Source organism: Equus przewalskii, chromosome 31 (genome assembly GCF_037783145.1).
Source record: "Equus przewalskii isolate Varuska chromosome 31, EquPr2, whole genome shotgun sequence".
NCBI lineage: Eukaryota > Metazoa > Chordata > Mammalia > Perissodactyla > Equidae > Equus > Equus przewalskii.
In genome coordinates, this window is record NC_091861.1 from 1757755 (window position 1) to 1772911 (window position 15157).

At 36.5% G+C, this 15157-nt stretch overlaps 1 protein-coding gene across 32 annotated transcripts in view; it reads right to left on the reverse strand.

The window, feature by feature from the left end:
- The window catches only part of SDCCAG8 (SHH signaling and ciliogenesis regulator SDCCAG8), a 222856-nt gene that overhangs the window by 119848 nt on the left and 87851 nt on the right, over positions 1-15157 (reverse strand). For all 32 annotated transcript variants that reach the window (XR_011535263.1, XR_011535260.1, XR_011535257.1 and 29 more), the window contains exon 13: positions 3463-3605. Coding sequence is in view for 21 of the 32 variants with exons in the window: in XM_070602168.1 (XP_070458269.1) it covers positions 3463-3605 (143 nt within the window). In the remaining 11 variants the exon portion in view is untranslated. The remainder of the gene's footprint in view (positions 1-3462; positions 3606-15157) is intronic.

Here is a 15157-nt window from a genome sequence, read left to right on the forward strand (position 1 = left end):
TTTATGTGTCACAACAGATTATTTTTTCCCAACCAATAAAAAATTTACAAACCATTTTTAGCTCATAAATCATACAAAAAGAGACAACTGGCCATATCTGGTCTATGGGCTATAGTTGCTGACTTTACCCTAGTTGGTCTTCCTGTCTCCTACATCAGCTCTCCAAGTTCACTCTCTACACTCCTGTCTGAGGCAGGATCTCAACCCAAAAAGCTGATCATGTTGACAGCCCTGCTTAAAATACTTATAGAGAAATGCATTACTCTCAGAATGGGCAAAACTGCAGAATATGGCCCACAAGTCCCTTCCTCTGGTCCCTGCTCCCCTTTCCTGGCTTATCTCCTGCCAAACACCTAAGCTGATTGTAGAGTTTATGTTCTCTCCCATCTTTATGTCTCTGTATATATTTTCCCCTCTACCTGGGATACCCAACTCACCTCTTTCCACTTTGAGGACGCTTATTCATGAACTCATTAATCAAGATAGCCACCAAACACCTCCTCCTCCAGAAAGCTTTCTCTGACCATCACCTTCATCTCCAAGGCAGAACGAGACAATTCTTCTTCCTGTGTGTTCCTGTGGGAATCTCTATTCCCATCATTGCACTACTCGCACACTCTATTATAATTGCATACAAAGATCTGGCTCCTTACTGGAGTGTGAGCAACATGAGGGTAAAAACTCAGTCTTCTTTTTTTCTCTACACCTAGGGCAAAGCAATGTACTGAAAAGACAGTAGGTGTTCAAGAAATATTTGTTGAATAAGTGACTGCTATAGTTACCAATTGGGTGCTTCAATAAATGTTGAATTTCTCTTTTCCATTTTTAAATCTAATTAGACAATAACAGGAAATACCAAAAAAGTGATAAGACATTTTTCTTTCAGATTGATCTACAAATTTATACTCCAGTTTTTAAGTTTTCCTTGTCCTGGAAGATTTGGATCCTTATTTCGTCGCTACTTTATAACATGGTTTTCATATTTGATTTTAAACTGTTTAGAATATGCAATTCAAAGTTAAGAGCTACCTGTGTGGAATTGATTTATTTCAGCTGGTCGACACTGAAAAAGAAAGACACAGTTTCTCAACCACACACTTGAGTTTACTGAATCAATAAAGAATGGTGAGGGAAAGCTAACTCTAAAAAACCTCAAAAAGTATATCAGAAATATTTAGCCCAACAACCAAGTGACATTTTCAGTGCAAAAGAGAGAGATGCACAGTTCCTTGCATTTATAATTGTCATCTTTAAATTTATGAATGTGGATTTTATACAACATGAACATAGTGTAAAACGCTTACAAAAGAGTATTGCATTTAGAAAGAAGGCAATTTAATTTTATTTTCCATAAAACTAGGTTTAAATTTTTGTAGGCTTGGTGTAAATAAAGCTCAATGGAAAAAGCTTTCTATGGAACCAAGCGAAACCATTTTCCTTAAGAACAAAGGAATTAGTTACCACTAGTCCATTTTCAGCAGTTGCTGCATCTTAATACGCTCTACTTGCAAGAAACCCATCTCGTTAGACAGTACAAATAGATTCTACGCAGGAAAACTCTCTACAGACTCTGACTTCAGAAATTAACTCTCCAAATAAGACAGAACGGCAAAGGGGGCCAAACCAGCATCAATATTTATTTACTGAAGCTCAGCCACACTGAGACATGAAAAGCTGTCTGATTTCTGTGGTTTAGTAGTGCTCAGCACACAAATGGTTGGTTCTCAATTGAAGTCTGACAGAGAAGAAAAATAATTAACTATCACGATAAAGGTAAATTCCGAAACTTCGAAGATTAAATAACCATAGGAACTATGTTAATATTACATTATCAGTTCTACAATGACAATACTTCAAATGGGCATCAAAAGAAAAGTTAATAGGGGCCGGCCCCGTGGCCAAGTGGTTGGGTTCACGCGCTCCTCTTTGGCGGCCCCGGGTTTCTCCAGTTTGGATCCTGGGCGTGGACATGGCACCGCTCACAGGCCACGCTGAGGCGGCGTCCCACATGCCACAACTAGAAGGACCCACAGCTACAACTATGTACTGGGGGGCTTTGGGGAGAAGAAGAAGGAAAAAATAAGATTGGCAACAGATGTTAGCCCAGGTGCCAATCTTAAAAAAAAAGTTAATATTCTACAGTATTAAGCAATTTTTTTCTCACAAAAGTGCTTTATCTATGGAGATTTTTCCAGATACCACACACATATAAATGATTTATTTTCTTTCTCTTTCTTTCTTTCTTCTCTTTTCCTGTCATTGTTTAAAAGGGAAGCTGACAAACCATTTGGAATATTATCATAATAAAATATTTTTAACAAAGTTTGATTTTAACAGAACTAGAGGCATCTTGACACTAACCCAAAACTTTGGGAGGTTCACCAACCTCTAGAATATTTTTTTCTCCAAATGCAGGCTGTTCAAGCGGTGCTTTTCTCCATCTGTTATCATACCGTGCTCAGAATTATATTGTCATATTTAATGTAAAAGGGATCAGTCCCCTTTCATAGTTTAAATTCAACATATTACTCTGATTAGAAGACCAGTGTTTGTCTAATTTATGAACCAAATCAAATCTCATAAACTTACATGTGTATTTAGACCAAGTTCTCTGTAAAAACTGAAAAACGCTAAGAACTAAATAAACCCAAAAGCTTGATCTGAAAAATGAAAAACAGTACTAAAATTCAAGGTGAGAAGAAACCACTTGGTAACATGAAATATCTACAATCTCTACTCGAATTTTCCTCTGCATATGTGTATTTATGTGTATGTGTGTGTGTGTTTGCAATACAGCAATTACACAATGCTTATTACCTAAACTGTGTTATTGTGATCTAGGGCTGAGCTTTATGTTTACTAAAGTTTTATGACGACATGATCACATCACAATATCTCATGACAGAAACAACGTAATTTGGAACCACAATGCTGTAAGCCTGGTTATAATAACGGTTTGGACATGAACAGTGTCAATCAATTTCATCTCTAAATTTTACCTCACCTTTGGACACAGATTCTTTATTTTGTATCAGTTAGATCTCAATTTGTGTCTTAGGATGTCTTTTACTTTGTCTCTTTCACAACAGACAGTATCTAATTATTTTCCTAAATATATTCCTCGGATCCTCCAGTTCAATATTTCTATTAGACGTAGAAATAACAGGACAGGCAGCGGTGGTGGTAGGAGAAATATGCCATTTTGCTTATATTGATAGAGAATCTCCTAAATATTTGAGCACTGTAGATGAAAGGTTTTGTAATATATCAGTAATTCCCTGCCACACTTATCATTCACATGTCTGGGTGTTTTGCTTACCACATCTCCACTTTTCCTAATATGCCTGGAAGCTGTGTGTGAACTGAATGACTAAGACGAACTCGAACAACGGTTTGGAAGCCGGTGGCAACAATCAGTGGCATGAGATGGGTGCTCTGGCGCAGGAGGGGACTCGGGAGTACCTGGTGAGGTGCAGCTGGTGCTCAGACGCGCCCAGCAGCTCTGTCAGTCTCAGGCACTCCTCTCTGGCCCGGGCTGCCTTCTGCTGCTCCTGTTCCAAGTGCTGCTTGCTTTCACTCAGTTCTAATCTCAATTTCTCTATTTCCTTAGGTAGAGAGAAGAGGGGGAAAAGCATCCATAAAAATACATGCACTTGAATTCAAAATTATCTCAATTTTATTTTTGCCATGAATTTTAATGTGATGAAAAATTATTAGAAAATTTAGGCTAGCTTCCATTTTATGACAAAGGGAATTAACACAGCCAAACACGTACATTAGTGAGGTTTTTTGGGATCGTAAAATGAAGTCTAATTTTAAAAATGAAATGATTAAATGAAAGGAGTCAAAATGGATAATCTGTACTTTCATTCTAAGGCTCAGGCCCTTTAAAAAATAATGTTAACTTAAAATGTCAGTACTTTTAAAATATAACATTTTTGTTTGTGAGATTAGATCAAACAGATGCAATGATTTACATCAAATATGTGACTCTTTATTCTGAAAAATATATTTATGGTTTTATTTGGATGTACTGAAAACAAATTAAAGGGTAAAATAATTGAAGATATCTTTTAGAAAAATGTGAGGTGTAAAAGAAGGCATCATTATGATGTTGAATATTATTTGAAGAAAATAATTTAGGAAAAAAGTACAGCATGACAACCTTTAAGCATTTAGAGTGCATGAGATTTCTGAGCTAAAATAATACTTTATTAAAATTACATTTAAAAAGGCAACAAAAGGATGCTAAGATTAATAAATATGAATATCTGAAATACATGAAAATTCACGATAGTTTATTCTTTGCTCTCAGGGTGAAATTATCCTTCTTTTACTGAAATTCAAATATTTGAAAGCAAAAATAACATATAGAACATAGTTTTAGATAATTTATACATTAAAGAATAAATATTTTACTTATTATAGAACATCTATAAAATTTTCTGAAAAGAAAATAAAAGAGATAAATATTCAGACTATTAAAATATGAAAAACAAAAAAGAGGAAAGTAAAGGGTAAAAACATTTTCAAATTCAGCAGAAGGCAAGAAGCAATTTTAATACACAAAAATGCAATCCTCTTTTGGAAAACAAAATCATGTCTAAGTAGAGTGTTTTAAACTCAGTATTTAAGTACATTTCAAATTTTCTCGAGCTGTTACTCAATATTCTGAACAATCTCCAACTATATTTAATATATCAGGCGAGATAAACCAAATAATTCATTTTTTTACATTTATTACACTATAAATATTCAGTTTATCCTCATCAAAACTGTACATTACCAACAATATAATGAAACATTACAAGTTCTCAAATATTTTTATTTTTAAAAACCTATATAACAATGAGTATATCACTTTCATTCAGAGCAGATTTCCTGTATCTTTCATATTAGAATACTAAATGAAACTGATTTGTTTCTTTAACATATTTTAAACTGTTAAAGTTATACCAACATATTTCCCTCTCATAATTAAATACAATTAAAGAGATGGAAAAACATAATGGAAAAGTCTACTAAGTTTTACTTGTCTAAAATTTATGAAATTAACAGAAGCAAAGAATTATAGAATTGGAATTATATGTTGACTTTAAAACTTCAAAAATTCATTCATTAATTTTTCACACAGCGCTATATGTAAGAAACTGTACTAAATATTCTGGTGGACTCAGAGAGTTTCCATTTCTATACTCAGGAGTTAACAATTCAGTTGGGCAAATGAGGCTTACACACACAAAAAGATGCAAAGCATATAAAAACAACAAATGAGTATTAGAGAAAGTCTGTGCTTCCCTAGGCCACATTAGGGACATATCAGTACAGGCAAGAGAAGTGGGAAAGACAGTAAGGGCACATAAATTCATGGAATGATAGAGTAGACCACATAATGAAAGATCTTGAATTCTACTTAATAAAGTTTTTTTTTTCCTTATAGATAATGAGGAGATACTAATGGTTAAACAGATAGGCAATATGAGAGAAGCTGAGCTTGAAAAAACTGGATCAATGTGTATGATCAACTTAAGAGGGCAGAGACTGGCAATAGGGAGACCACAAAATGATAGTTGCAATATTCTAGATGCGAGGAGTGGGGACACAGAAATATAAAGGGAACATGGTGAGTATATGGAAATAAAAGGAGAGATATTGGGGAGACATCAATGATCTCCAGAATTTTGAACTGAGAGGATACAAAAGAATGATAGAAATAGAAAATGTATAAAATTCCAAAGTTTCTTAAGAAGAAAAGATGCAACAATTTTTATAAGCACTATGCAACAATAACAACATATGTAACCTTATATTGGTAAAATAAGCTGCCTTCTTAATCTCATGTAAAAAAAGTCAAAGGCTGCATTGAAGCCAGTCAAACAGAGATAAAGAACACAGGCCTGAGTCAACATAAATCAGGGTTCAGACACAGCTCTGGCACTTTCCAGCTCTGTGACCTTGGACAAGTCACTCAACTGTTACGAACAACTGAAGTGTCTTGAGTCTAAAATGGGAGTGATAACTGTAGCAAGCTCCTAAAACTACTGAACCGATTAAATGAGATGACAAATATTCAGCAGAGTGCCTAGCACATAGTACAAGATGAATAAAAGGCAGCTGGTATCATCATTATTATTATTGATTTTTTTTCTCTATCTTTCAAGAGCAGCAAAGAGATGAGTAAAAAAAATGGCCTGCCTAAAGATACCTGGTTACCACTGAGGACTAAAGAGTTCTGGATGTAACCCAAGATTTCCCCTATAAAGCACTATTTTGGTGAAAAGTGAATAAAAATTTCAAAATGCAAAAAGCATTTTTGTTAGGAGGATGGAAAATTGCTGCCTGCTTCTGATCATCTGTGCCAGAACAAGGGCTTATTGGTGCAGATAATCAAAACCAACACATAATCTAACCAGCTGGACCAGGGCTCAACACGCGCTCCCCGAGTCAGGAAAATCTGCCATGGCACCAACTCCAACAGTAAGAAGAGGCCTCTCTTGCCAGCAATGCCATGCTCCCACTGGCAGGACAACCCTTTGCCTCACCCAACTAGGTCAGGGCTGCTTCCCTGGCTGTACAGAGTGGCTCAGGGATGAAAGAGCAACCACAGTCATAGGCCAATTGTCCATGCCTCTCAAAGCACGCTATTAACCTGCAATGTCTACAGTGCAGTTTGGTGCAGCCATCTTTTGGCTAACGGGGCAAAGACAAGTCCAGATAGCTTTACACTTTACCAAAAGATATGCTTCATGTCAAGGTGGCTACCTCAGGCGAACAGTACACCAAGGCCAAAGGGATATGGAGAAAGGGAGACCCATTACTGCTCATTTATAATCTATACTGTAGGAAGCTTTTTTCTTAATCATGGACATATGTAACTTTATTTTTATTATTTATTAACTTATCTTATCAAGGTAATGCACCTAATTTAAGTTAAATAGTACTCAATTGCTCATAACAAAGAAGGGCAGTGCCCAGGCTCTCTACCCCTCACCCGTCTCCAAGCTTAATCTTCCACGGCACACACTATCCATTCTTCAGACACTTATCTTCATATTTTTAAACGACATACTTAGAATGCTGTTTCTTGATTTTGCAGTATTAGACATACTCTATTGACTTCCGATGTTAAAAAAACGTAATGATTTAGGTCTCTCATGCCATTCACCCAACATCCCCACCTTATCCTCCCATATAACAATTTTGGCTGAATAATGAGTCAGTAGACAAATTACATTAGAATGATTATAGAAATATCGTTCTCTACTGAGACAAGTATTATTTTGCTTAAATTAATTTTCTTGTACAATATTTTATTATTTCTGGAATTAACTGCCAATTTCTCGTAGTTTATTTTTCTAGGTAACTAACATTTTTCCCCAAATGTTCAAACAGATCTGTCAAATACCCATCAATAACATTTTCTCAAATAATGAAACACATCAGATAAATTATCAGTTCCTCTAAAAAGAATTTTCCTGGATATATCCTTCTTGGTGTCTTATGTCTGACCTGGTTGATCCCCTTCTTGGGTCAAGTCTTATCCCTACTCCTACTAAAGTTCCCTAGTCTTCTGGGTTGTAAATCATCCTGTTTTTCAGTTTACTCCCTTTTTTGGTTGAAGCACATTTTCCAGGTAACTTTCATAAGAAAGGGTACATGAAAAACACATTTTTAAGAGTATCCGTATGCCTGAAAATGCTGTTATTCTAAGCACATACTTGGTAGTTTGGCTAGAAAAAAAACCTCTGTTGAAATTAATTGTCATTCATGATTTTTAAAGGCTACTCCACTGTCTTCAAGATTCAAATATTACAACTGAAAAGTCCTAAGCTGTTCTGATTCCAGTGCTTGGTCTATGATTTGCTTTTTTGTTTCTGAAAACTTTTATAATCATTTCCTTTTCCCTGGCATTTTGAAATTTTACAACGTTGGACCTCAGAATGGGTCTTTTTTCATGCTTTCTGCTGGGTTTTCAGTGGGTCCTTTTCAATCTGGAAGCTTATTCAGTTTGGAGGAGTCTTCTTGTATTATTATTTTAAAGTATTTTGATGCCATACATTTTAATATTTCCATTTTTGGCTCTGTTGGATTAATCATCTAATTTTCTTATATCTTCTCTCTCTTCATCATCTGATTTTAACTTCTGAAAGATTCCCTTGATTTCATCTTCCAAAACTTCTACTGAATTTAAGAAAAGATTTCTACTACACTTTTCATTTCTATAAGCTATTTCTTATCGTCATTTTTTTACAAACCTGTTATTTTTATCTTATGGATATAATACCTTATCTATTACAATATTATAGTATTTTAAATATTCTCCTCTGCTCATTAGGTATTACTTCAGTTGCCTTTTTTCTGTTTGTCTGTTTTAGACACTCCATTATTTGAGAAGCTTTCCTAAAATACATGGTGATGCTTGGCTGTCCTTTTATGTTTGAGAATGAAGCAGTTAACAAAAGTTTGGATGTAACAGTTCTTGGGTAATGATAGTTTAGACTATTGTTCAGCAAATCCTCACTTCTATCTCCCTTCCACTGGGAGTGGGACACACTATCTCTCCCCAATGACTTTGGGCTTGGCCACGTGATTTCACTTGGCCAATGGAACTTCCGTGGCTACAAAGTAAGTAGAAGTCATAAATATGTTTATGTGTTTTGACTTTGTTTTTGTATTCTGGTGATTCTCCATGAGAAAAGCATGGCCTGGATATCTGCTGCCCTTTTAAGCTAGACCACAGAATAAACACACGTGCAGCAGGACCAAACCCAAACTACAGCCCAGATAACCCACAACCCACAGCCTGAAGCAGGGCTACCCAGTTAACTGCAGCAGAGATAAGCCAAATCTCAGCTGACCTTGAGATTCACAAACATGAGCATAAATGATTGCTATCGTACGCCATAAGTTTTTTCCATATAAAATAATTGACAAACCACTTTACAGGAACAAGTGCTGCTACAACTGTGTATCACCTGGGTATTTTATTTGATCTTCAAAACAACTGCATGAAGCACATAGGGCAGGTATCCTTGTTTACACAAAAGAGGAATTGAGCATCAAAGACATTGAATGATTGTCCAGAGAAGTAAATCCAAGCCTTGAACCAACTCTTCTGACATTACTGCTCCACACCATACTATAAATTAGACAATGGTTTTTGATGTTTCTCTTTTCTTTTTAACTAAGATCAATTGTAAATAATCCATTTTACATCACAATTCAGAAACATACACACTCTCACATACATATGTATAAAAGTAACTAGCATGTCATAAAACAATATTAATCCTTACTATGTGTGAAACACTCAGATATTTCCCATTCCTTCTTTTTTTTTTTTAAAGATTGGCATCTGAGTTAACAACCGTTGTCCATCTTTTTTTTTTTTTTCACTCTTCTCCCCAAAGCCCCCCAGTACATAGTTGTAAATTCTATTTGTGAGTGTCTTTGGTTGTGCTATGTGAGACGCTGCCTCAGCATGGCCTGACAGGCGGTGCCATGTCTGCACCCAGGATCCGAACTGGCGAAACCCTGGGCTGCCGAAGCGGAGCACACGAACTCAACCACTCGGCCACGGGACAGCCCCCTTTCCTATTCCTTCTTATTCTATTCTACTTCTTTAAAAAAACTTCTAGTTTCAACTCATAAATTGATTTAATGATCCTGCAATTTGAAAAGTATTGTGTATTTCTGATAATTAAAAAATATATATATTTTACATAAACTAAGTAGAATCAAATAGTTTCATTAAAAGAAGTTCTAATATACATTTCTCTTGATTTCCTAAGAAAAAATATCTGAAGAAATGAATGTAAAACCCATTTGAAAAATTACGTATCATCTTAATCCTAAAGGATAACTTTACTTGGAAAGGAAAAGTAGCATACAGGAACAATTTTAATCCAACGGTAGTGATTTCTCCTTGCTACCAAACATTATGTCACTTAAAAATCATTTATTAATCTTTAACATATGGTAACTTACTGTCTATGTGAAGAAGAGAATGGGGAGAAAAAAAATACAGAACAGTAAGAAGAATGGAACCAAAGTCCTCACATAGTGAGAAAGAAGCAGCTGACAAAATTTGACCATGTGAATTTATCCCTCAGAACCCAATGGATGAATTCATAGAATATATTCAGGAAAATGAAGTGGTATATGATATTGACAAATGAAACATAATCTCTCTCGTGGGAGAGAAATAACAGTTTCTATCAAGTTCTGTGTGGGTAAAAAGAATGTACTCACTGGAAATTTAGTATACACCAGTTGATACTCTTACTAACTCACAGATGTTAAGAATGATTTTACCAAATCATTAGGAAAGTTTTGTCTGCAGCTACACTACCTACCTGTGGCTATTTAAAGTGAAGTTATTTAAAACAAAAAATTGAGTTCCTCATTTGTATCCATCACATGCTAAGTGCTCAGTGGCCACATGTGGATGGAGGCTGCCCCGTCAGACAGTGCAGGTGCAAGATATTTCCACCAGCATAGCAAATCCCATTGGATAGCGCTGGTCTACAAGACAGCAAAACGTATTTCTAAGACTCCCTCTCCAAACTAGACTCTGGGAAAACCAGCCTATGTGAATAAAAGGATATTATAAGTAGTAAAAAAGTCTTTTCAGAAATGGACAAAAATGGTTGTCTTGTGTACTGTAGTAGATGTGGACGGTTGCTGACAACATTCGAGATGTTCTGTTCATGGCTATCATTGTGGAGGGCACACAGCCACTAAGTTAATATGCTTTTATTGCAGCCCTAATAGTAATACTGATACCAGCTATCACTTTTGAGTGCTTACCATGTGCCAGGCACTGTCTTAGCAATTTTGTATCTTTAACTTTTGTATTTTCATCTCATTTTGTGTTCATGAAAACTTTGTAAAATTAAGCATCCTATCTCCATTTTCCAGAGGAGAAAACTGAAGCTCACAGACATTTAGTGATATGTACACAAGATTATATAGTGGCAGAGCTGGGATTCAAAACTGGGTTAGTCTGATTTCAATAATCTTTCCACTATACCATATACCGTCTCCCTAAACAAACCTTCTAGATGTAACAGATGAGAAAATGACACGACATGCTCCTAAAACCTCTGCCCGCAACTTGGAATAGGTAGAAGACACAAATGACAAAGACGAGAGAAATCTCAGATGGCCTGGATCAAATATCACACTACCAACACAAGGCTCTCAGGTGGCAGAGCCCTGGCCAAGATTCACTTTGCAGAAGCATTTCTCCACGAGACGTTAGGGGTGGCGACTTGAAGAAATGGAGTTTGGATTTGCTTAGACGCAGGTCCCACAGTTCACATCTTTTACAACACAATGACTCCACACCAGTGTAAGAACTCTGGCCCTTGTTGGCCTGTGAGCCTTCCTAATACAACATGGAACAATTTGGTAAAACTTTCCATGTTTCTAATTGTTTCTAATGTGGTTACTAAATCAATTCTTACTCCAAGCAAATATTCTTTAAAGAATTTTAAGAAAAGGTTTTTTTTCCTTTCCATAATGTTAAACAAAGTGGCATCCACTGATCACTTATATTCAGAAGCTCTTCCTCAGAGCTAAAGTAGCTCTCAGCCAAAACAAGTGTTCAAAATGGGTGAGATGGGACAATGGCAGAAAAGAAGTACCTTTTTAAAGTATGTATCTAAAGAAGAGAAGGATTTAAGACATCTGATATGAAGCTGATTCTGTCATACTGTGACAATGCTGCAGACTTTTTTTTTTTGAGGAAGATTAGCCTTGAGCTAACATCTACTGCCAATCCTCCTCTTTTTTGCTGAGGAAGACTGGCCCTGAGCTAACATCTGTGCCCATCTTCCTCCACTTTATACGTGGGACGCCTACCACAACATGGCTTGCCAGTGGTGCCATGTCCGCACCTGGGATCCGAATGGCGAACCCCGGGCCGCCAAAGCGGAATGTGCACACTTAACTGCTGCGCCGCCGGGCCGGCCCCCGCAGACTTTTTGGTTCAACCAAGCTCACAAAACTGTCTGTGATGCCAGGAAATTAAAGAGCAAAAATAAGAGCCATTGTACCTCTGTGGTCAGTTTACAAAAAAGAGCCAGGCGATAGCTCTCCTTTTTGGACTGGTTTAGTAAATGCTTTATGCTTGCTGGAAGTAGAGAAAGGGTTTGCTCCGCACTCTCATGCATGTAAGTTTCTGCTCATCATAGGCAAAATATCAGGCCATTCATAAAGTTTGAAATTTTTTTCTTTAAAATATTGAGGTACATTCTTTTCTGTTCCTAATTCTATCATGCTCTTTCAATGTTCTAAATGGATAAAATATTAACAATGTTCAAATCATCATATACTTACACATTCACATTGTAAACACCATGGAGAGAGAGATCTTGACCTTTTATATCTGCTGATGTTAGGAATATAGGCATTATTGGAAACATAAAGGAGCATTAAGATGACCCTGGATGAGGCAAAATCTGAAATAAGACGCGATATTTGGAAAGCCATAAAAAAAGAGGTGATAAATTTTTCAAATGATGCATTGCAAAAGAATTGTTAAGGTGCTGTGAACATGGCTAAGAGTGACTAAGAGAGCTAGGTGTAGGTGACAGACTGAAACGGATAAAGAAGACCCCACACTGTGGGAAAAGACGCGAAGTTAAAGAACACAATGTTGAAACAAATGGAAGATTCTTAAATTAATGAAGGAGTCAAACACATAAATCTGCTGATTGTTCACCACATTAGTTACCATCTACCAATGGTGTGGAGGCTTCAAATTATCTGAGAATAAATGTTGCATTGGTTCAATACCAGAAAAGGTATCAAGAGCTGCATTAAAAAAGAAAGCTGTCAATTGTGACATTAAGAAAGAACACACCACTTCAAAGCCACACGTGCCCCTTGCCTGGGCTGGATCCTTCATTTTCTACTTTCAAGTTCCCCGTTTCTGCTCCTCAGTTTGATGCCAAGGGCCCTCAGTGGATGCAACCTCACACCACCCTGCCGGGTGGTCCATTTCATCCTTGTCGCATTCATATGATCACAGAATCAGACGGGTCAGAGGCAACGTTAAGGCAACAGTACAGTGGAGCTGCAACATGTAACAGCAAGAGAGAAACGGGAGAAGTGTGACTCTGTCCACCATTCAACTCAGCGAGTGAACATCTTGGAGTGAAGACGAAGAGTGAGATGTGACTCTCCTGAGCGCTCGGTCAGTCACAGCACGTGTTCCTCTCACAGGATGACAATCCCACCACACTAAGTGCAATTTCATCTAAGAAACAGGGATAGTTTTCATACAAATGAGCCCTCAAATACAAGCCAACTTGTTTATATCTGGTCCCTGTCTGAATAAATACTAATCTCTCCCAACAATGGAAGTAAAATGATATGAATTAAAATTTTTGAGAAAGGGTAGGAATGTGTCCAGTGTGGTAGGAATACATTGCTCTAAATACATATAAAATCAATACATATGAATCCATGTAGACTATGTAAATTATGGGCAATCTCTGAGATTTTCTAAAGTAATTTTGACTATATGGAACATTTACCTTTCAAACTGAATTTAGAACATAACCGCCTCCTGAAATGTCACTCTACTATAATGAAATATACTGTTTATTTTAGTAGTAAAATTTATTTTAATAGCTCCACAAATAATTTTAGCTCAATATTTATAAATATTCTAGAGGTTGAAGGGGTCAATTATACTTTACTGTATTTAACGGCAGGGATTAATTGCTTTTGCTAAGAACATGGGATTTGTCCCTACAAATATCAAGGGCCTGCTGTAGCTTCAAAGATTTGAAAACAGCTCCCCAACACTCCTATAGCTTTGAGGTGACTAAATCGGTGATACCTGACTACTGGAGAACCACTGAGTTTAATGTATCTATAAACAAAAACCTCCTAGGAATGGCTGGCTTGATCACTTACAAATCTACTTAATTGAATTATCATCGAGGAGAATATGTTTTAGATGAACAATGTTTTGTTCATAGCTGTATCATGAGAGCCATGTTAACAGATTTAATAAACTCAAAAGTCTTTAGATCTTTGGCAGTTCCTTTTTCTACAAAGCTGGTAATCCTACGGCATCTATTCTACTGGACATACCATAAATGCTATATTAGGATATTTAAACACAACAATTTTACAATGTTGTTTGTGGAGAGAATATAACCAAAAAGACAAATACAGGTCTATATTCCTGTGTACACATAAAGGAAATCTGTTAATATGCTGTCACTACACCATATTATAACTTTTAAAACAAAAAAAAGTCTCAAAAAAGGTAACAGTTTGGCTTCTTATTTTCCAGAAGGAAATTTATGTTAGCAATGTACTTAAAGTTTCAATTTAATAAAGAGGGAAATCATTTTACATTTAAAATGTCAATATATAAATTTAACTGTTATATATTAACATGTTAATATATAAAATTAACTTTATGGGAATGTAAATTGGTGCAACTACTATGGAAAACAGTATGGCAGGTCCTCAAAAATTTAAAAACAGTACTACCATATGATCCAGCAATTCAACTTCTGGTATTTATCTGAAGGAAATGAAATCACTATATCAAAAAGATATCTGCACCCTCAAGTTCATTGCAGCAGTATTTACAATCAGCTAAGACACGAAAACAACCTGTGTCCATCGATGGATGAAAGGATAAAGAAAAGGTAGGGAGGGCCGGCCTGGTGGCGCAGCAGGTAAGTGCTCATGTTCTGTTTCAGCGGCCTGGGGTTCGCTGGTTCAGATCCTGGGTGCCAACATGGCACTGTTTGGCAAGCCATGCTGTGGCAGGCATCCCACATATAAAGTGGAGGGAGATGGGCAAGGATGTTAGCTCAGGGCCAGTCTTCCTCAGCAAAAAGAGGAGGATTGGCAGCAGAAGTTAGCTCATGGCTAATCATCCTCAAAAAGAAAAAAAGAAAAAGAAAATGTGGTGTGTATATATGGAATACTATTCAGCCACAAAAAAGAAAGAAATCCTGCCATTTGTGACAACATGGATGGACCTGAGGGCACTAGGCTACGTGAAACAAGTCAGACAGAGAAAGAGTTACCTAACGTAGGATCTCACTTATATGTGGATTCTAAAAAAAACTGAACTCACAGATACAGAGAACAGATTGGTGATAGACAGAGGCAGACGGTG